Below are 22170 nucleotides of genomic sequence, written 5' to 3'. Positions count from 1 at the left end.
TGGTTTTCTGCAGGTACACCGCCGTGATACGTCCCACCTTAATGCAGGGCTCTGTTGTATGGTAGCTGTGAGCAAAAAGTACAACAGAACAAAGTTCTGGGGCCTGGACGCGAGATGCTTTCAATGTACTCCTACATCTCCAGCCCGTAGGTCACCACACCAACGTTGTAGCGTGCAGCGCTGTGAGACTACGTGAGATCGAACGCTAGACGGGAACTCCGGGCATTCCCCACAAACTACGCCACAGGTAAGCCAAATTTCACGGGAAACATTGTTGTGGATTTTTCAACAAGGGCAGAGTAGAAGACCGGCGGCGTGTTGCAAGGCTATGACACAGTATTCTTAACCGACAGATCAGATATGTATGGATACATACAATGCGGCAGCACTGGTGATACTGGACGCCTGCCAATTGCTGGGGAATGATCCGAGTCCGCAGCGTAGCATAGCCATTCTGACCGACAGCGAAGCAGCCATTAAGGCCTTGTACGCAGCGATGACATCCTCCAGGCTGATGAAGCAGTACAGAAACGCGCTGAACAGTTTGGGGGCAAGCTTGAGGTTGCCCTCTTCTGATTTCCTGGTCATAGGAACATATAGGGGAATGAGCGGGTTGACGGACTGGCTAGCCAGGGCTTTGATCTTGGCAGTCCTTCGGAGGGTTCAGTCTGTGTCCCCCTGGCGATTATCATGGGTGGAAACTATTCGCACTGCGGACTTCAGATGGCGAAGGCTTACCACTTGTGCCAAATCAAGGAGGAGCGTGCGTGATTACTGGCCTATTTGTATATCCTACAATTCGCATTACCGAAGCTGTGGAGATGAGAGGCAAACCCCCAGGCACTTACTATGCGTTTGTTCAGCTCTAGCTGGAGCCAGTTTACGGACACTAGGTAAACCATTCTTGGAGGACCTCAGAGAAATCTCTAGCCCCAGAGTGGGACAGCTGCTTTCGTTCTTAAACGCTATGTGCTGACTCTGAGAATCTGAGACGGCTGGACTCTGCCTTTTTGCTCTTATCACAGTGGTCATGGTCTTAGGAGTTTATGGCATCAAAACGGCGCACCACAGCGCTAATTGGGTTCCCCGGAGCAGCCACTGTTATCTACCTACCCTATTATTCGCTTATTGTTTTGCTAGATAGCCCTAGAGATATAATTTATATCATTATTAGGCACATAACCTGCTTGAGCCTCCGGTTTCATCTGGGGGCTGTGGATCTATATCTTGCAAGTTGATCCGGTTCTTATTGCTATCAGTACGTTGGTGCTCTGCTATCCATTTCAATATTATATCCATTTTAGCGGCAAAAATTTAGGCTTTTCCTTCCCCGGAATATAGTTTGAATCTTATTTGGGTTGATGCTGTTAGTTTAAGGTGATTGTCAGAGATATTTGTTATTCCTTGGCAACTGACGCACAGGTTTTTCACAACCCAGTAGCGTCTTGTGTTCTGAATTTGTATGTAAATCAGCACTCCAGTGATTCCCTCCCTTCTTTACTACCAGGGACTCGTCTTTGGAATCCTATCAGCTTGCCTTTGCTCTACCTTTGGTCACCATGCTATTCCTCCAAAAGTTAGTACGAGTTTGAAAAATCTACGGTTTTCGTTTGCCTTTGTTAGTTACATACTCAAGATATTTATTTCAATGTAGCTTCGAATCCAATACCACTCCTAAAGGCTGTGTCTCATTTGATAGTTGAAGCCGTTTATTAAAAAAAGATAAAAGTTGGACGAATTGCTGCTGCTATCAGTATACCTTTGGACATCATTTTCGCCTTAATTTAGAAGGGCTAGTTGCTCATGCACTAGAAGGTCTTATAATTGAGGTGACAGGATTCCTTGGTGGATATTCCCTACGTAGGGTTTCGAATACAGTCTTTCCCACATATAAGCAACCTGAGCCTGAAAGCGTAAAACTTGTTTGCCAATATTTATTCAGACTCGTCAAAATTCCATTTGAAAACTGTGGGAACCGAATTCAAAAGCGTACATGCTTCTAAACGAAGAAGTATCTTCCATAGAGTAATAAAAATTACAAAAGATTATATTCGTCTGCTTATTTGAATGAAAGATTCGAATCATTTGCGTCACAATCGTTCGCGAAAGACTGGACAACGAAATGACTCAGTTTGACCATAACATTGTCTTGCCTGATCACAATTCGCTAGAATAATCTGTTTGGTTGGGAGAAGATAACTAGCGAATTAGTATTTCGTTAGAGGTGAAAGTCTCTCTTTTGACCCAAAAGTTCTAATTAAGCCAGTGTATGCAAATGGGCGAGCATTCCTAGTTTGGATAACAACAAAATCAATGAGTAAGATCAGTGATTTTGTTATTTGATAGTGATCTTCCCGCTTTACACCGGTTTAACTTGAAAAATTTTCTAAACAATTCAACATATCAACAGCTAACTCTAGGTGGTAGGTGGCGGTGTCACTTTAATTAATCAAAAAAATGTCTTTTGATACACTTTTTTATCCACTTGAATCCACATGAATAATCTAAAGAAACCCAGCTAACACGACTTAAGAGCGTCACTTAGATTGTGTGTGTACCAAATGATTGATATTTATTTGATTGGTTTTATTTTTGCATAAATTGGTTGGACCATATTTTCCTGTATGTTAAACGATCAAAAGGGAGTACAGGTCCTAGGGCGAAACGTGGATTGGTACCCATGATGGAGCATAAAACCTGGGAAACACCTGCTGAGCTCTACTACCACGTGCTGATCACTGGGAGTTCTTTCTGTATGAAAAACTGCAGACAGAGAAGGATGAAGGTGAGTCTCCCGCGCCTAAAAACGGGACAAAATGTACCAACTGGTCTTCCAGGTTGTGGGTTGGGTAGGGCTGACAACCCTATACGCAAAACCGATGTTACGAAGCCACGAAAGGAGCCTCGGACTGGACGGATTTTGCAACGACGAACCCGGTAATGGAAGCGGATTAACGATTTGCGCATTTTCTCATGGAGCGTGCGCTCCCTGTACAGACCAAATGGTGCTGAGCAGCTAGCCGATAGCCTGTCCCAATATAGGGCTGATGCCACAGCGTTGACAGGGACCGTTTCTCTGGAGAAGAGCCGCTAGACAATATATTATAGAGGCCATCCAGTAAACCAGTAAACCATGAACCATGAATGAAAGTTACTGTTATCGGCTTTGACAACATAAGCGAACCGCTATGCACTCTGCGCTTGCGAGGCAAGTTTAGAAATATAAGCCTCATTAACGTCCACGCCCCCTACAGAGGAGACTGCAGAGTCGGAGAAGGATACCTTCTACGAGGCAGTAGAACGAACCCTCGAAGCCTGTCCCAGATATGATATCAAAATCATACTTGGGGATTTTAACAGCCAAGTAGGGAAGGAGCCCGTATTCAGGCGATACGTTGGCTCCCATAGCTTACACGAAAAAACAAATGATAGCGGACTGCTGGTTATTCAATTAGCAGGGTCACACGAAATGGTTGTTGGAAGTACCTGGTTTGCGCGGAAAGCGGTCCACAAACATACGTGGGCCTCTCCAGACGGGACCACTTTCAACCAAATTGACCACGTGTTGATCGAACGCCACCACCTCTCAGCCTTGATGAATGTCAGAACAAATAATAATAATAATCGTTGGCGCAACAATCCATATTGGATCAGGGCCTTGAAGTGTGTTAGAGCACTTCATTCAAGACCGTAACGGTACACTAGGAGGCAATGTGGTCAGCATTGCGCTCGCCCGAGATTATTACCCTGATTTGACTCAGGTACTCATTCACAGCTGAGTCGACTGGTATCCGACGTCAAATCACGATGCAAATTCCACTGCCACCAGTGAGATTTGAACCGCGACCTTCCGTATGACAGCCTAGTGCTCTAACCACTGAGCTATCCGGACAGAACAAATAGGGGGGCCAATATAGACTCGGATTACTATTTTGTATGGCATGGTGCTCCGAGCTCGAATAACAATACTACCTAGAATCCCCTCTAACAATCAGGTGATAGTGAACACTGTAGCCATCCACAACACAACCCTCTGCGACACCAATAAGAGGGAAATGGATGCTGCAATAACTGCAGTCAACAGAGGACCTGGAGATGAAGCATCAACAAATGATTTTCACAATCACCTGAAAAACGTTATTATGGATACGGCCACAAACATACTTGGCCCCAGCCGCAAAAGGAGTCGGAACGGCTGGTTTGACGATGAATTTAAGGTAGCAACGGAACTGAAGAATCCCACATACCGAGTAATGTTGCATTCTCAAAGAACGCGGGCACGCGCAGAGACTTATCACGAAATCCGTCGAGCGGAGAAGCGACTTCACAGACGGAAAAAGGAAGCCTGGGAGAACCAACAAGTCTGTGAACTAGAAAAGTACAGGGAACAACCGCACCAGGCGCGGAAGTTTTACCAATAAGTCAGCCGGATGAAGCCTTATACACCTCGATGTTTATCCTGCCGAGACAAAGAGGGAAATCTGATTTCCGACAGAATGGGCATATTGGAGCGATGGGTTGAGTACTTTGATGAACTACTGAACAACCAGAACATCGGCGAGTTGGAGGCTGACCCTGACCAATATGCGAGGCCAGATAAAAGCAGCAGAATCACTCTCAAAACCATTCGACATCAACAATGGCCTACGACAAGGGGATGCGCTATCATGCGTCCTCTTTAACCTGGCCCTCGAGAAAGTGATCCGTGATGCTGAGGTAAATTCAAGAGGTATGATTCTCTTCAAGTCCACCCAACTACTGGCCTATCCTGACGATATCGACATCATGGGAAGAACCACCCGAGACGTACAAACTGCCTTCATCCAGATCGAGCAGGCGGCAATCGGGGCGAGATCTTGGGCTGCACATCAATGAAGGCAAGACAAAATATATGGTGGCAACGTCAGCACCGAAGACGAATCAACCAACAACATCAAACCGCACTGGTCAAACACAAACACGAAGAAGAATAAGGATAGGAGAATACAACTTTGAGACCGTTGACAATTTCTCCTATCTAGGGTCGAAAATCACAACCGATAACAGCTACGATGATGAAATTCGCGCACGGTTGCTGTCAGTCAACAGAGCCTATTTCAGCTTACAAAGACTGTTCCGCTCGAAACGTCTCACCATAGGGTCAAAGCTCTTACTGTACAAGACTATGATCTTGCCAGTCCTCATGTATTCCTCGGGAACTTGGGTTCTTAGCAAGAAAAATTGTGAAGTCCTGGCCGCGTTCGAGAGAAGAATGCTCCAAAGAATTTTTGGCCCCATACATGAGGATGGATGATTCCGTAGCCTACATAACGAAGAAATCTATGAGCGATACCATGACCATCAGGTTGTGGATAAAATCCGGCTCAATAAGTAACGGTGGGCGGGTCACATAATCCGTATGGATGGGGATGATCCCACCCGGAAAGTTTATAAGGGAATATTTATGGTAGAAAAAGAAAACAAGGCAGACCCTCTCTGAGATGGAGTGATGGGGTAGGTGAGGACGCCAGACAGCTTTTAGGTATAACGAATTGGTGGACCTAGGCGCAAAACAGAATGTCTGGAGTTCCTTATTAATGCAGGCCTAGACCGGATAAGGGTTGTTGCGCCTTTGATGACGATGATGATGATCGCTTAAAGTTCTTTCTTACTGGGGCTTGGTTTTAGGTCTAACAAAACCACAGAAGGGGCCTCGGACTAACCTAACTACACTACGACGACCTCGCAATGAAAGAGAAAAAGCGATTTGCGAATTTTCCCATGGAACGTGCATTCTCTGTACAGAATAGGAATTAATGGGCAGCTAGCCGATACCTTGTCCCAAAATAAGGCTGGCGTCGAAATGCAGGTCTTGTTGAGGCAGCTGCTGTTCCCAGTTCCCTATCGAATTTCGGAAAAATTGGTTTGAATAGTGCCAACTCTTTTAACTAATCAAAAGAATCCGAAATTTAATAATTTTGCATGGAGCTGAGAAGTATTGTACATGGTTTGCATTTACTTCCATCGTAAAATAACCTGCATTTTATTAGAGTGAAACTTCTATCTTTATTTTAATCTATTCATATCTCTTGTAACAAAAAAGTTGCATGGTCAATCGAAAGTTGTCTATCTGATGTGCTATGGATAATGCAAGAAGTAGGGCGTACCTATGTGTCAGCAGGGGATTAACTCCCCACGTCCTGTCTCGATTTCACTTCATTCCGACTATCAGCACCAGTCAAATAACCGAATGGTAACTTCTATATTCAAATTTATATGCAAGCAGTTTCTAGATAGAATCATTAAGGTGGAAATTCTAATAGATTCATCTATCTCTGATGCATGTGATAGCCTATAAAAAATCTCCACAATCCTATAAAAATTTCGAAAGGCCGCCCTCCCAAATTTCCAAAAATTTTACCTCCGTTATATAGAATAAATATGAAGCCGTCACTCAGTCCAGTTTCTGTAATCTAGATGTATGCTAACCGATCTTTCCGTATTTTTGTGGATGGAGCCTCAGATATTCAAAATATTTCCGCATAAAAGGCTAAAATTTTCCAATTTGAAAAACCGAAAACTAAAAACAACCTCAACAGACATCGCAAACAAAAACAAAATATCTCAAATAGAAACAGATTTGGTAAGTCTTCCATCTGCAACCTTAAAAGCGCATAAATTCGAGGCAACGTTTCTTATTCCACATCTTCTGGGCAAGGTGAAAGAAATCAAGATGGATAGGTTCTTTCGGACTAGAAACAATTCCATGAGTTGTGATTTGAGTCAAAGATATTGCAAAAAAGTGTGGATTGACAGAAGTCCGCCGCATGCTTAGAGCGATAGAATCTTGAGTTGCTGGCGCAGGTCAGGTCTCAGACACTTGGTTCTAGACGAGGTATTATTTCCGAGTAGCATTCTCCATCTTCTCGCTTTAAGTGACGAAACTCCCACCAAAAAGTTTAAAACATCTGATAGTCGATATAAGACTAGAGCATGGCCAGTGATTGAAATAGTTCAGTTTTAATCAGTATCCGAGTGGATGAAGAAATTCTCATTTAACTAAATGAGAACAATCCGAAGTCAAAAAGATATAAAGTATATAGTATATAGGTGATTTGTATAATTATTGGGGGATTAGACCATTTAAAATGAAATATCAAACGATACTCCTCCTTCTATGTAAGTAAATCTCTTCCAGTGTCTTGTGTGGTTTAAAATTTCTCCGTTTCCTGTCATTACAGATGGTTTGCTACTAACAACACTTGCTGAAGAGGAAAAACCAAATACAACGCAAATAAATGTGCAAGCTTCAAGTGAAAAAGTGAATGTGAGTCGAAATCCTCGGTTCTTTATCCGTCCTTTAAGGCGCCTGTGTGTTTGTCCTCCTGGCCCACCGGGACCACCAGGGAAACCGGGAAATCGAGGACCACCAGGAGTTGATGGATCACCTGGAGTGAAGGGACGACGAGGATCTGAAGGTGAACCCGGTAATAGAGGAACGCCCGGTTCACCAGGAAGGAATGGCAAACCAGGAGATCCGGGAGGCAAGGGACTTCCTGGATTCGACGGTGAACCTGGACCTGTAGGTCCACCAGGCCGACCTGGACAAGATGGTATCGCTGGTCCCAGAGGACCAGTTGGCAAAACAGGTCCAACTGGGCTTACGGGGCCAATGGGGCCAGTGGGTTTACCAGGCGAAAAAGGATTAGCTGGAAGGCCTGGTCATAGAGGTAGACCAGGCCGTGAAGGTCTTCGTGGTTTGTCAGTGATCTACGTTGATCGTTGGAGTGGGTATCCGTATCAGCCGGCATCACAAGGGAACATTTGGAATCCCTCTTCAATCCCTCATTCTGGTCACCATCACAGACCTAGTCACAGTCACAGACCTAGCAGCAATAAAAAACCGAAACCTCATCAGAAGCCGGGACATCATCATCATAAACCGGGTTCTCATAAACCCGGTCATGGAAAACCTGGGCACGGAAAACCTGGACATGGACAACCTGCTCATGGTCAAACTGGGCTTGGACAACTTGTTCCTGGGCAAACTGGACCTGGGCAAACTGGACCTGGACAAACTGGCCCTGGACAAACTGGCCCTGGGCAAACTGGACCTGGACAATCTGGACCTGGGCAAACTGGACCTGGACAAACTGCCACTGGACAAACTGGACCTGGACAAACTGGACCCGGCCAAACTGGACTTGGTCAAACTGGACCTGGTCAAACTGGACCAGGACAAACTGGAGCTGGACAAACTGGACCTGGACAAACTGGACCTGGACAAACTGGACCTGGACAAACTGGACCTGGACACCCTGCCCATGGGCAACCTGGGCATGGGCAGCCCGGACATCACCAACCAGGACACAATCAGCCAGGACACCACCAAACTGGAAATCATGGACCCGGACATCACCATCCAGGTCATCATCACCCGCAACATCATAGACCATCGCATCATAGACCTTCGCATCATAGACCTTCCCATCATAAACCTTCACATCATATACCATCGCACAATATACCTTCACAAGCAGGACTCATATCAACCCCATCGGGACCATCTACACCACCAGGACCTGGGGGTCCATCTACTGCAACTGGGCCATTAGCACCGTCCACTCCTCCTGGAACAGCTCCACAGGTTGGACCTTCTGGACCCACGACTCCGACAGGTCCCTCAATTCCATCAGCACCTTTAGCTCCATCTGGTCCTTCAACTCCATCAGCCGCTTCAGCTCCGTCCATGCCTTCAGCACCATTTGTACCAACGAGCCCATCGGCACCTTCTGGACCTCCGCCATCAGCTGGGCTAACAAGTCCTTCCGGCCCATTAGGTCCTTCAACGCCTTCGGCAGTCCCATCAGCACCTTTAGCTCCATCCGTTTCTTCAGCACCAGCTGCACCTAGTACCGGCAATGCACCAGCTACAGGAAATGCGCCCGCCACAGGAAATGCGCCAACAACAGCAAATGCTCCAAATGCAGGAACGGTACCAACAGCAGGTGCCGCGCCAATTACTGGAAATGCACCTTCTACTCCAGCCGCGGCGGCAGGAGGCGCGGCACCAGCTACAGGAAATGCACCTTCCGTTTCAACTGCACCGACTGCAGGAACCGCACCGGCTACAGGAAATGCTCCTTTGGCTCCAGCCACTGCAACGGCAGGAGCGGCTCCGGCTACAGGAAACGCACCATCTACTCCAACTGCAGGAGCGGCACCGGCTACAGGAAACGCACCATCTGCTCCAACTACAGGAGCGGCACCGGCTGCAGGAAATGCGCCGACTGCAACGGCGGGAGCGGCACCGGCTACAGGAAATGCGCCATCTGTGCCAACCGCGCCAAATGCAGGTGCGGCTCCGGCTACAGGAAATGTACCATCTGTTCCAACCGGCCCAACTTCACCTAGTGCGCCTGCTATGTCAGGACCGTCAGTTCCTCTTGTCCCCGGAAATGTACCCACTGGACCCTCTGGACCGAATCTCATAACAGAGCCTGGTGCCGCAGCACCATCTGCTCCTGCAGCAACTCCCTCTGAACCTTTTCTAACGGCTCCATCGACAGCGGCTGCTCCTTCAACAGCATCTGCGCCTCCCATCCCTGCCCATCCATCTGCACCAGGGGCAGCTACAGCAGCAGTTGCACCGGTAACTGGACTAGCCCCATCAAATCCTGCGTCCCCTGCTCCAGCAGTCGCTCCTCCTAACCCAGCTTTAACAACCGGTCCATCTGGCCCGACAACTTTAACGAGTCCTTCAGGACCAGCGGTTGGAGCAGCACCGTCTGCACCAAATGGACCTCCAGCACCAGCAGTAGGTAGTCCTTCTCCAAACAATCCGTTGGAAATTAGTGGAGCGCAAGCACCAAGCGCTATTGAATTGACATCACCATCTGTTCCAGCTGCCCCGATGGCACCTAGTGTTGCAGGAATACCTGGAACCTCGCCTTCTGGGCAAACAGGCATAAGTATACCTGATATTCAAGGAGCTGTATTACCAGGTATTATTTTCAAACCCAGCCGGCCAACTCCACCTGCTCCCAATCAACCAAGCCAACCCCAAACAGGAGTTACGACCCCGAGTGGAAATGGACCTACCACTGGTGGGTCATTGCCAAGTACAGGTCAATTGCCAAGTGTAGCGCAAGCGCCAAATTATCCACATTATCCTCCTGGCGGATCGCACCACCCTGGAGGACAAGGGCAGGGAACACAAATACCCCATTTTCCGTCGAATGGACAACCTCCAGCTTTTCCCTCAATTCCAGGGCAAGGATCAAATATTCCTAATTATCCCGGATATCCTATAGGCGGGCAGCTAGCACCGCAATATCCGTCTGGGCCAACCTACCCATATCGACCTGGCGGAGGACAAGGACCTACTAACGCAATTCAAACGCCATCAAGACCTCCCCATAGACCAAGTCAATTGATACCACAACACCCAAATGTGAATCCAGGATTGCTCACTTCACCTTCTCTTCCGGTCGACGTAACTGGTCCAGCTGTTCCTGATGTAACCGATGTGGGACACCCGAATGCACCAAATGCAGGATCACCTATATCACATCCTCCCCATAGACCAGGAGTTCCGCCAAATATACCGCTGGAAATAAGTGGTGGTTTACTACCTTCTGAAATAAGTCTCCCCTCTCCGCCGCAAAATCAACCTGGTGTTCCTACAATTTTAAACAAACCTGGAAATCAACCTGGTGTAGGGGCAAACCCACTGTCACCGGCTGGCGGTGGTAACCCTATCAACGGAATATCTTTTAAACCGCCTAATTCAGGGAATCAACCAACAGAAAAGCCAATAAACCCGGTTCAGGGTGGTGCCAACAATCCTCCTCAAACAACACCAAGTGAACCTGCTGGGCTTTCTACTCCCAGCGGACCTGAAGAGTTTTTGAAACCAACGGATGTAAGTCAGCCAGAATTTGGACCTCTTGAAAACCAACTTCCTCCAGAGAGACCAACTATGTTACGACCTGAACCAACTGGACAAACTTCCCCTTCAGAACCTAGCTCTCCTTCTTCTCCTAGTGAAATTTCTGGAGTGTCATCGCCTTCTGAAATATCTAGCCCGAGCGAGCCATCTACACCAACTGCAGATGGAGATCCGGGAAACGTACCTACTCAGGAAGCAATGAAGCCATACCCTACAGATGCAACGATACCAGCTACTTATAGACCAACGAAACCTAATCGACCAAATCGACCTCAGCGTCCTCCCTCTGGCGGAAAACCTCCAAATTCAGAATCAGTGGAATCTGTGGAGTTGAACATAACATCAAGTTTATCTCCGGGAATCGTTACAAAACCTGATAATAACCCTGCTGCCATGGCGCCTGGTGAACAAATTACAGGCCCACCACCAACTGCAGCAAAACCTTCTCCAACTCCGGAAGCAAATACTCAGGAACCCAATCCAGATTTAACAAGTGAACTCGAAATTTTTTCACCAGATCCAAGTCCACCAGGACCACCTTCATTCGGACCAAGTATTGAACCTACTGAACCAACGGAGACAACAGTTAATTTAAGTGTTACTGATCAAGTAAGTCCTAGTGTATTGGACCCTGTTGATCCTACTGAGCCTGGGCCTACTGAACCTGGGGTATTGGAACCCACTACTCCAGATGTAATGAAACCGGACAATCCAGAATCAACAAATTCACAAAATAAACCTGAACAAACAGCTCCTGACAACCCCCAGTCGGGACCTCAATCGCCAGGTGAACCCACTAACCCAGACAGCAATAAAGAAGAAACTGCGGTCAATCCCACTCCAGGCAGTTTTATCACTCCGAGTGGTGAGTTGACCCCAAGTTTAGTATTCGAACCAACTAATCCCTCGGATCCCAGCAATCCCGATATTCCCACTCCTTTGGAACTGGAACACGGGATACAACCGATTTACCCCGAGGAATGGGCAGCACTGATTCATGACACGGGGGGAAAGCCACCGCGGAGAATTCCTTTCCATAATCCAAATCACTTCAATCAAGCCAATAATAACCAAAATGTAAATGACGAGGATACTGACCAATCCTCTGAATACGAGGACACTGAGCAATCCTCCGAATATGTAGAAAACGACTACGTTGATGATGCAGATCCTGATGACGATCAAGAAACGGATGAGAATGATGACGAAAAAGATGACGATGACGGAGGATATGAGAGCAATTCCATAGCTGAAGGCACGAACGACAAAGGTAGAAGGAGAGGTAGTATAGCCAGGAGTTATGAAGAAGACGATTATGAGGAATCGTATCGAGACGGTTCCATCGAGAAGAATGTGCAGGTCTGGGATGAAAGTAGGGACAACGATGGCAGGAGCTATGAAGATGATTACGTGGATGATAACGAGGACCAGTACAGCAAGTTTTACGAGGAGGAGTACTACCGTTTCAGGAGGAAAAAGAGCTTGAAAAACACAACGGAGACGGCGAGGTGAATTCGTTGCGTTTTTGTTAGTTAAGTTATCCTAGACTAGGTAGACATAAGATTGCAAAATAAAGGACTGTTGAGTACCTTTTGTGGTTTATTATTAAGCCCGTGTTTGGAATGTGCCAGCGCATAGTTCTGCGTTGTCAACTAGCCGGGGGTTGACCGATAGAAATTATCTTTTCAGAAAGTTGATTCAGATGCTAATGAATCCGAAGATATTGGCTTTCAAACAGAGGTTGATTGAGATTTGATGGCGTTATCCGGAATTTCTCGGACCCAGATTTTTTGGTCATTGCTTTCTTTGAAATTGTTGCTCGTCTCGCCCGGGAAAGCAAACATTTGCATATACCCATAATTTGTCGCCCCGAATTCCACGGAAGGAACAATGACTGTAATTAGACTACGAAGAATTGTGCCAACTATCGATTAATAAGTTGACACACGTGCCAGGTAAGGCTTGGTGAAAGTCTGATATTTTGCATTTATCAAAGCGGAAACCAGAGCAGCATCACGATTCCAACCTGAGATGATGAAACCACCAAAGTGGGTTTTCAAGTGGGCATTAGTGACCAAAATGTTTGTTCTAATTTATGCATAACTGCTAGAACTGGAGAACAACGGCTTTGCGCTTTTGGCCCAGATTTTGAAGCGGTTTCTCGGTTCTTTCGCTATGCAGAGCAAATGGAGGTACGGATTCTATGCAAATTTCGATATAGTTTTATTCAAAATGTGTCAGTTCTTAGCGGTCTGCATAAATTGCACGGATAATCATGCAAATATTAGAATGTGTCATTCTAAGTCGCCGGACTATGTTGTCAATATAGAATTCTTGGGTCTAATTTTCTAGGTATTGCCAAGAATTTGTGAATGTATCTTGACAAAACAAATCAATTAAAGGCAACTGTACGCAATAGAAATAAGGTTGTCTACCTATTTGCGAATGAAGTTCTTTGGGGAAAGTTTTAAACCACACATCGTGGCAAATCTCTTCCTAGCAAGGTTGGTCTTAGTCCTGCATACCAATTTCTTCGAAACTCGATTTGAATGTTAACATAAAAATAATAAAAATAAAATTAGTAGATATTGAGATAAGTTAGCTAAGTTTTGAAAATGAAGGAATTTCTTTGGTTTGTCAAGTAATATAGTTGAAGAAACTGACTCTCAAGTTTTCTAGAAAACCGAACCATTTTTCATAAATGGAGGTGAAAGCCTTAACAAGACGGTTGTGCATGGAGTTACACTGCCCACAAAAAAATCTCACCCATTTTTATGCCCATATATCTTCGGGTCTACATTAGTATGTCCAGGCGACGCGTCCGATGCGCTTTTCCAGTTGGTTGCAGCTCTTCGAATTTTTTTTTGAATCGCGGCTATTGAGGGGTTTACAAGGATCCAATTCGCCTCTGACGTTAGCGTCTCTTCTACAATGTTATAGAGTCCAATATCTACGTTGAGGGTATCGTTCAACTTTTTTTCTTCTCCTTGAACCTCGGACAATAGGACGGTCGAGAGATTCATCCGACCCGAAACGATTCAAACAACTCTTGAAGTCGCAGTATCCCGTAGGGAACTGTTTCAGGTGGTAATTCAATTTTCGCACCTTCGCCCGACTCTTTTTTCAATGAATGGGACTGTGTATGGATGCTGCGGCTCTTTTCAGAATGATTCCACAATTGCAGTCATCTTTGTATAGTCGCACTTCGGAAGTTTGCAACCACCTCGGACGGATTCCCCCCCTTCTCTTGTAGAGGTAGAGCGCCTAATTCACTGGGGGAACTCTGCCCTCAGTAAGTTTGGCTGTTATGCCAAATTCACCTTCCGTCAGTGTACAGCATTGTCCGGGAGCATTGGATCCCAGACTGCAGCGGCATATAACAGAACAGATTTCACCGGCTTTACGGTAAGGAGTTGCCAACTGCAAATGGCCCTCGGATATTAGTTATCACCCTCCCTAGGGTTCAACCAACTATATCTGCATAAAATCAGTGAACTCTAAGTATATAATGATCGATTCTGAGATTAATCAGGATATCTTTCTCCTATCAGCGAAGTATAGCGCATAGTGGAGCCAAGTAGCTAGGGACACACATCATCCTTAACGGCGCAACAACCGGTATCCGGTCTAGGTCTGCCTTAATAAGGAACTCCAGACACCCCGGTTTGGCGCCGAAGTCTACCAATTCGATATCCCTTAAAGCTGTCTGGCGTGCTTTTGTTTTTGTTTTTGGTCTATGTTTCCAAAAAATTAAAGAAAAAAAACAAAATTCAAGAAAAAATGTTAAATAATGTAAAAAATAATGCAAGTACGAGTGAAAATTTAAAAAATGGTCCGACTGGGGATACAATTAGCACCCGAAATAAAGAAAAGGGGGAAAGGGTGCCCCCCATTAATGTTTATAAATTAGGTGGTAGAGATTTAGCCACTCTACTTAATAGGAGCGCGGGGCTCTCAAATTTTGTTATTAAAAAGACGGGGGCCGAGAGAGCCCAAGTCAAATGTAATAAAATTGCAGATTACAAAAAAGCACGGGAGGTCCTCGAGCGAGTGAAGGCTCCTCACTTCACCTACACTCCAAAGGAAGAGAAGGTGCAAACCTTCCTTCTGAAAGGCTTGGATGCGGAGGAAGAGCCCGATGAGGTGCTCAAAATGCTCCGGGAGACGGGAACTGAGGTCAAGTTCCTCTCAGTGTCACGGTTTAGTACGAGGAGATCCGTTTTGGAAAAACGAATTCTGCCGCACTTCCTCGTGCAGATAAGCCCGGAGAGCCGGGGAAGCGATCTGATCGGCATCAGGTCGCTTAATTACCAGGCCATTCGTTTTGAGCGCCTGCTAAGGGGCGAAATAGTCCAGTGTCGAAGATGCCAGCGCTATGGTCACTCGGCAGTGAACTGTCAAATGACCTTACGATGTGTAAAGTGCGGGAAAGACCATACCGCAGCTGAATGTTCGCTGACTGAAGCAGATGGCAAGGAAAAAACTTTCTGTGTTAACTGCGGAAGCGGAGGGCATCCGGCTTCGTACCGTGGATGTCCTGCATACCGCAATGTTAAGGTCACAAGGCAGCAGGCACCGAGATCGGCCCAAAGAACGAAGGTGTCAGCGTCGTTGGACGGTACCGTCCCTTCGGCACCAATCGTCTCGGGGATCCCATTTGCAGAAGTAGTTCGACAAGGGGGAGCTAAGAAGCCCCAACAAGATGCAAGTGGCGGGATGAACACTATCCTCAATAAAATACTAACCATGTGTGAAAACATGCAGCATACGCTACACGTACACAATACAAAAAACAATAGCATAACAGAATATTTACACAAACAGCATGCCCGCTGCTAGGTCTGCAGTCACAGCGGTACCACTGGATGGTCTCCGGATCATCGCGATTAATGTGAATTCCATCGTAGGAATCCATCGAAGAGCGGAGCTCCTTGATTTCGCTGCCAGACAACAGCCTGACATAGTCTTGATTTCAGAAACCCACCTCAATCCGAGGCATTCGATAACATTCAAGGATTTTGAATTCGTGAGGAACGATAGACGAAATTGTGATGGGGGAGGTGGTACCGGAATACTTGTGGGTCGCCATTATCGTTTCAGGCATATTAATAGGCCTGAATTTGAAACCTTTGAGTGTATCGAAGTCTCATGTATTCTTTTTTCACTGCCTAGAGGAGGGAATTTATACATTCTGACAGTCTATGCAGTGGGAAACAACCGAGCCAAGTTCAAGGAGGAATTCCATTCTCTGTTTACGATACTCGAACTGAATAGGCTGCATAATTACTATATTATAGCTGGCGACTTGAATGCTAAGCATACCTCGTGGCTAAAAGCCACAAACAATCCCAGAGGGGTATTCCTCAAATCTTGGATAGAGCAATACCAGATAGAGTATAAATGCGAATTATATGGGTCCAAGAGTCCAACCTGGCCCAGGGCAAGTTCCTATCTGGATTTGTGCATTGCTGACGCGCGCTTGAACTTTAATTTTAGGAATCCTCAACGGAAACTACAGACTCTTCCTTACGATAGCGACCATAACGCTATTCTTATTGAAGTTCTGTTTGATGGACGAAGAGTTCGCCTTCTGCCGATGGACAGTGGCGTCCACAGGCTGAACTTTAAACAAACAAATTGGAAGAAATTCCAAGAGAGGTTTATTCGGGGATATCGAGAGGAATGCCCACGTCTTGATGGGGGAAAACGATAGTACAATTGCACCAGGTGACAGGAACTTGAGCAACGAGGAAATACTTCAGTATCTTCTCAAGCTGGAGAACTTGACGCTGGAAACAATTGAACAAGTCGTCCCTAAGATTAAACCTCGCAATAATATGGAAGGATTTGAAACTGCAGCCATAAAACGGTTGAAAAAAATGAAAAGCCTTCTGCTCACTCGCGTCAACAAAATCTATCAGAGATATGGGGACTATCATCATCCCATATTGGTTGAATTCAAATCACTTCTAAAGATCGCGCGGGATCTTATCCGTCAACATTACGTAAATGAAGTGAACTTCCAATGGCGGGAGAAGTTAAAGGGTATTTCACCAAGCGATCCAGATTCCATGTTTACTAAGATAAATACGTTATTCCGGAAGAAGTCACGAATAACTGTACCGAGAATTAAAGTCGGTGGCAGCGAGATACAACACCTTATTGACTCAGGTATAGACACGAATAGTGCAACTGCTGATGCGCAAGGCAATTACATCGTGATGGATGATGCTCTGAAACTCGAACTTATAGGGGAGCACTTTGAATCGGTGCATCGGCCCAGAACGGACTTAGAGCCAACGCGACTTTCGGAAATTGTAGAACGAGATGTCCATAATTTCAAATATAGCCTGAACGGCACCACAGTTCTCCAATTTAGCTCTGCATTGCAGGCTAATCTCAAACCGAGTGATAATCTGCTTGATTACTTTGTCTCATGTGTAGAGTTAACTTCCATATTCAGAAGAGTAAACAATAAGAGATCATCCGGTATGGATGGCATTCCCAACGTGGTCCTCAGGCATTCGTAATTATTGCATTTTGTTCAATAATTTATTGAACAATTCCTTCTTTCCAGGACAATGGAAGAAAGCCCGAGTATTCCCGATTTTAAAGAGAGGGAAGGATTCATCCAGCCCTCAAAGCTACCGCCCAATCAGTTTGCTGCCTAACATCAGCAAGGTGTTTGAGGTTTTGGTATTGAAAGCCTTGAACGGGCATATAAAGAAGAAGAAATTATTGCCGAACGCGCAATTCGGATTTCGATCTGGACATTCGACAATACATGCAATAACGTCTGATATTTGCTGGCGGATTAACAATGATGAGTGCGTAGGCGCTTGCCTTATAGACATGGAGAAAGCCTTTGATACCGTCTGGTTGGATTGATTGATTTTCAGGCTCCTGAAGAATGAGTTTCCCAGTCACCTCGTAGCGATGATGTGTAGTATGCTGTATGGCAAGTGCTTTGTCATTACGGACGGAAATCTCACTACTAGCAGAGAATTTCATGTTCTGAATGGATTACAGCAAGGGACAGTGACTGCGCCTACACTTTTTGCGGTATTTGCCGGCGAATTGCTCAATTCTTTCGATTTTAATAAATCTCCTAAAAGGTCGTTGGTTGCCTTTGCTGACGATCTGATAGCCTACACGGCGCACAAGAAGGTAACTGAGGTGCAAGTTGAACTTCAGAAGATGATATTAAGTTCTTCACGAACAGTTGGCGGATGAAAATCAATGCGCAAAAGTGTGAAACGATTCTGTTTCGAAATTCCTTGGCGTATGCCAGTAGGAACTTGAAAAGGAATTGGAGAGATTTCCACATTGTCGCGAACGAGGATAGTTCTGAGCGCATTCCTCATAAGAAATGCGTTTGATACCTGGGTGTGCGTCTTGACGAGCGTCTCCAATTTAACGAGCACGTTAAAGTCGCGCTAGAAAGCGCTCGCAAGGCATTCATGTCTCTTCGAAGACTCTTTTATGCTCCACATCTTAGCCGGAAGGTTAAGATTATTTGTTATCTTACTTTGGTTAGACCGGTGCTCACCTACGGGTGTGCTATCTGGTTTAATGTGAGTGCTAGCCAAATGGAGAAAATAAGGATCTTTGAAAGGAAATGTCTGCGTGCTTGCACGGGGCTTAATAGGACTGCTTCGTCAAACTATGAGCACTATATAACTAATGAAGTGATGAGTATGCAGCTGCTGCTGTGCCAAGAATCGACACAGTTATCGTTAGATTGATTCGGAATCATATAGTACGATCTGCTTCGCATGGTGAGAACCCTTGGGTTTCGCAGCCGTTCTACCCAAATGATGGGTATTTCGAGAAAACTCTCACGACAGGCTTCATTCCTCCCGAAGCGTTCGTGTATCTTGACAGGAATGGTCTAATTCTTGATTCTGCCGGTGATCCGGTTATGTATCATATACATAGACGGGCCACGGACAAAAGGATAGAATACCCCCCGAATTTGACAGTGTGGGCGCCGGGATTCGACTGGAGATACTCCGGAGCGAGAGCAATTGATATTAAGCGGGATGAAAAAGAGAAATCTTGGTACTGGTGGCTGCGGGATGCGGGTTAGCGGTGGCCGTGCTCAGTTCTGTCATTTGTTTCTTGGTGGGGCTTTGTAAATATGTACATATTGAACGGGTGCTGATTTTGTCTCCAGTTGTAACTTATAAATACATACGTTATTATTCTTTGTTTTTTTGTATGGATGGTATTGTAAAAAAAAAGAAAAAATGTATAATATAAAATATATAATTATGATAGTTTTAAGAACAATAATTTAAGTTAAAAGTATCTTTTGAAGCGATCAAATATTTATTCTTACTTTTATATTTCTTTATTTGCCACTAAGGCCAAGTGAATTCTGTCGGGTTTTTGACCATTTCCCGACAACTTATTGTAAAATTAGATTTTTATTTCTTACTGTTTCTCTTCTCTGCCTGTAAATTGTTATTCGAAAACTTTGAGAGCCCACAGTGGCCATTAGATTTAAGTTATTTTTGTTATTTTAAAAGATTGTTTTTTATTGTTCATTTTTCCAATCTATATACTATTGTTACCTATTTCTTAAAAATAAAAATGATTTTTAAAAAACAAAAAACAAAATACAGACTTTCCGGGTTGGATCATCCTCATCCACACGGATTAAGTGACCCGCCCACCGTAACCTATTGAGCCGGATTTTATTCACAACCAGACGATCGTGGCATCGTTCATAAATTTCGTCCTTATGTAGGCTGTGGAATCGTCGATCCTCATGTGTAAGGCCAAAAATTCTTCGAAGGATTCTTCTCTCAAACGTGGCCAAGAGTTACCAGTTTTTTTTTGCTAAGTTGGGTTCTTAGCAGAAAAAAGTCTCCGAGGAATACATAAGGACTGGCAAGATCATAGTCTTGTACAGTAAGAGCTTTGATCCTATGATGAGACGTTTCGAGCGAAACAGTTTTTGTAAGCTGAAATAGGCTCTGTTGGCTGCCAATAACGGTGCGCGGATTTCATCGTCATAGCTGTTATCGGTTGTGAGATAGGAGAAATTTTCAACGATCTCAAAGTTGTAGTAAGCTATCTTCATTGTTTCCAGTGCGCCGCCTGTTCGATCTGGATGAAGGTATACTGTACATCTCGGGTTGTTCTTCCCATGGTGTCGTAGTAGTTGGGTGGACTTCAAGAGGATGGTCCCTCTCGCATTTACATCAGCATCGCGAATAACTTTCTCCAGGGCCAGGTTAAAGAGGACTCATGATAGGGCATCCCCTTGTCGTAGACCGTTGTTGATGTCGAATGGTGATTCTGCTGCTTTTATCTGGCCTCGCACATTGGTCAGGGTCAGCCTAGTCAGTCTTATTAATTTCGTCGGGATACCGAATTCTCTCATGGCCGTGTACAGTTTTACCCTGGCTATCATAGGCGGCTTTAAAGTCGATGAATAGATGGTGCAATTCTTGTCCATATTTCAACAGTTTTTCCATCGCTTGCCGCAGAGCGAAAATCTGATCTGTTGCTGATTTGCCTGGAGTGAAGCCAATTTGGTATGGCCAATGATGTTCTGGTTGGATGGGGCTATCCGGCCTAGCAAGATAGCGGAGAATATCTTATAGATGGTACTCAGCAACGTGATACCTCTGTAATTGCTGGACCGTGTGATATCTTCCTTTTTATGTATGAAACAGATAATGCCTCTTTGCCAGTCGCCAGGCATTAATTCGCTGTCCCATACTTTGTGTATCACGTTGATGAACCACTTGGTGTAATTGGTCGCCTCCATATTTAACCAATTCGGCTGTAGTTCCATCGGCTCTTGGCGACTTATGATTTTTAAGCCGATGAATTGCACGGACTGTTCCGTCTATGCTTGGTAGTGGCAGTATTGGTCCGTCGTCTTCAGTTGGCGGAACCTCCAACTCGCTGATATTTTGGTTGTTGGGTAGTTGATCAAAATACACAACCGATCGCTTCAATATGCCCATTCTGTCGGGAATCAAATTTCCCTCTTTGTCTCGGAAGGATGAGCATCGAGGTGAAAAGATTCATTCTGCTGACTTGTTGGTAAAACTTACCCAGCTACATTCATCGTCAAACCAGCCGTTCCGACTTTTCTTGGGGCTGGGGCCAAGTGTGTTTTTGCCCGTATCAATGCTAACGTTCTTCAGGTGGTTGTGAAGATCATTTGTTGACGCTTCATCTCCAGGATCTCTGTTGACTGCGGTTATTGCGGCATCCATTTTGCCCTTATAGGTGTTGTAGGGACACACAGTTTAGCCAAAATGCGTTTAGTCCACCCACTTCAGTTGGACGATTTAATGATATTCTTGACACGCAGCATTAATTGTTAACCAACATGGCTCATTGTTCACGACCATTGTTATCGTTTTGAGCGTAGACCGAGCCGTTCGATAAATGGGAGCACTCCATTTTGTATTGCCCTCTCCAATAACTTTGGTGTGCCTAAACGATACATGGGACCATATTCAGAAGGCATATCTGGTGATCTTTCGGACTTGGGCAGTAGAAGGAACTTTTCTTTCCACTGGTTTGGAAAGATTCCTCTGATCAGGTATGATTGGAAGGTGCTTGTTAATGACTCGGAACTATCCTTAGCAGCCAATTTGAGAGCGTTGTTTGAAATGTCGTCCGAGCCTCCCTCCGAAACCTTCTCGATCACAATAGAGTTTCGTCTAAGTAACCTCCGGGCTCGAAAAGGCTTCCTGTTGCACTCTAGTTGAGGTCCCCTGTCCTTTTTTTGACGTTTTGTGTAAAACAGCACCTTATTAAAAACACTGTGGAGAAATCGTGTAATCCATGTCGGTGAGAAGAAGAGTGACTAAGGGTGGCTTAAACATCTAAGTGAATTAGAACGACCCCAAAGCCGACCTTAAAGACCATTACTTGATACGGACCGGACCGGACTTCCACGGGAAACATACCAGAATCTTTAAAGAAGGATTAACGATGCCGCATGCACCAGCAAGTGCAAATGCTTCAAAAGACTTTGCGCGGAGGCTGATCCAAATCCCTGGCGATAGCGTTCAACCAAGAACCTGACTTGTGTGCATTTTCTCATCAAGATAGTAAGGATTTCCTCACCGGGAGACAATCAAATCTGCAAAAAGTATCTTGACGAAACTGATCACGTATAGGAATAAAAATACGAAGGTGGAAAAGAAGAGGAGGTATTCGCAAGCTGCTGCTTCATTTCTGATTGCTTCCATAGGGTTGTCTCTAAG

The 22170-nt window shown here is 45.3% G+C and overlaps 1 protein-coding gene across 1 annotated transcript; it reads left to right on the top strand.

Annotated features, from left to right (window-relative positions):
- Positions 1 to 6984: 6984 nt before the first annotated feature.
- Positions 6985 to 12539, top strand: LOC119660285 (collagen alpha-1(I) chain-like). Its single transcript, XM_038068756.1, has 2 exons — positions 6985 to 7158; positions 7221 to 12539. The coding sequence occupies exons 1-2, from the start codon at positions 7128 to 7130 to the stop codon at positions 12440 to 12442; spliced, it is 5253 nt and encodes a 1750-aa protein (XP_037924684.1). The 5' UTR covers positions 6985 to 7127; the 3' UTR covers positions 12443 to 12539.
- The last annotated feature ends 9631 nt before the right edge of the window (positions 12540 to 22170 follow it).

Source organism: Hermetia illucens, chromosome 6 (genome assembly GCF_905115235.1).
Source record: "Hermetia illucens chromosome 6, iHerIll2.2.curated.20191125, whole genome shotgun sequence".
In the NCBI taxonomy this organism is placed as follows: Eukaryota; Metazoa; Arthropoda; class Insecta; order Diptera; family Stratiomyidae; genus Hermetia; species Hermetia illucens.
The sequence above is the reverse complement of the archived record's forward strand: the minus strand, read 5'-3'. Positions and strand labels throughout refer to the sequence as shown.

Excerpts from the sequence above, each read along its gene's own strand:
- LOC119660285 (XM_038068756.1), top strand. The coding sequence starts at position 7,128 with ATGAAATATCAAACGATACTCCTCCTTCTAT. Across the intron at positions 7,159-7,220 it reads AACGATACTCCTCCTTCTAT|ATGGTTTGCTACTAACAACA; the intron begins GTAAGTAAATCT and ends CTGTCATTACAG.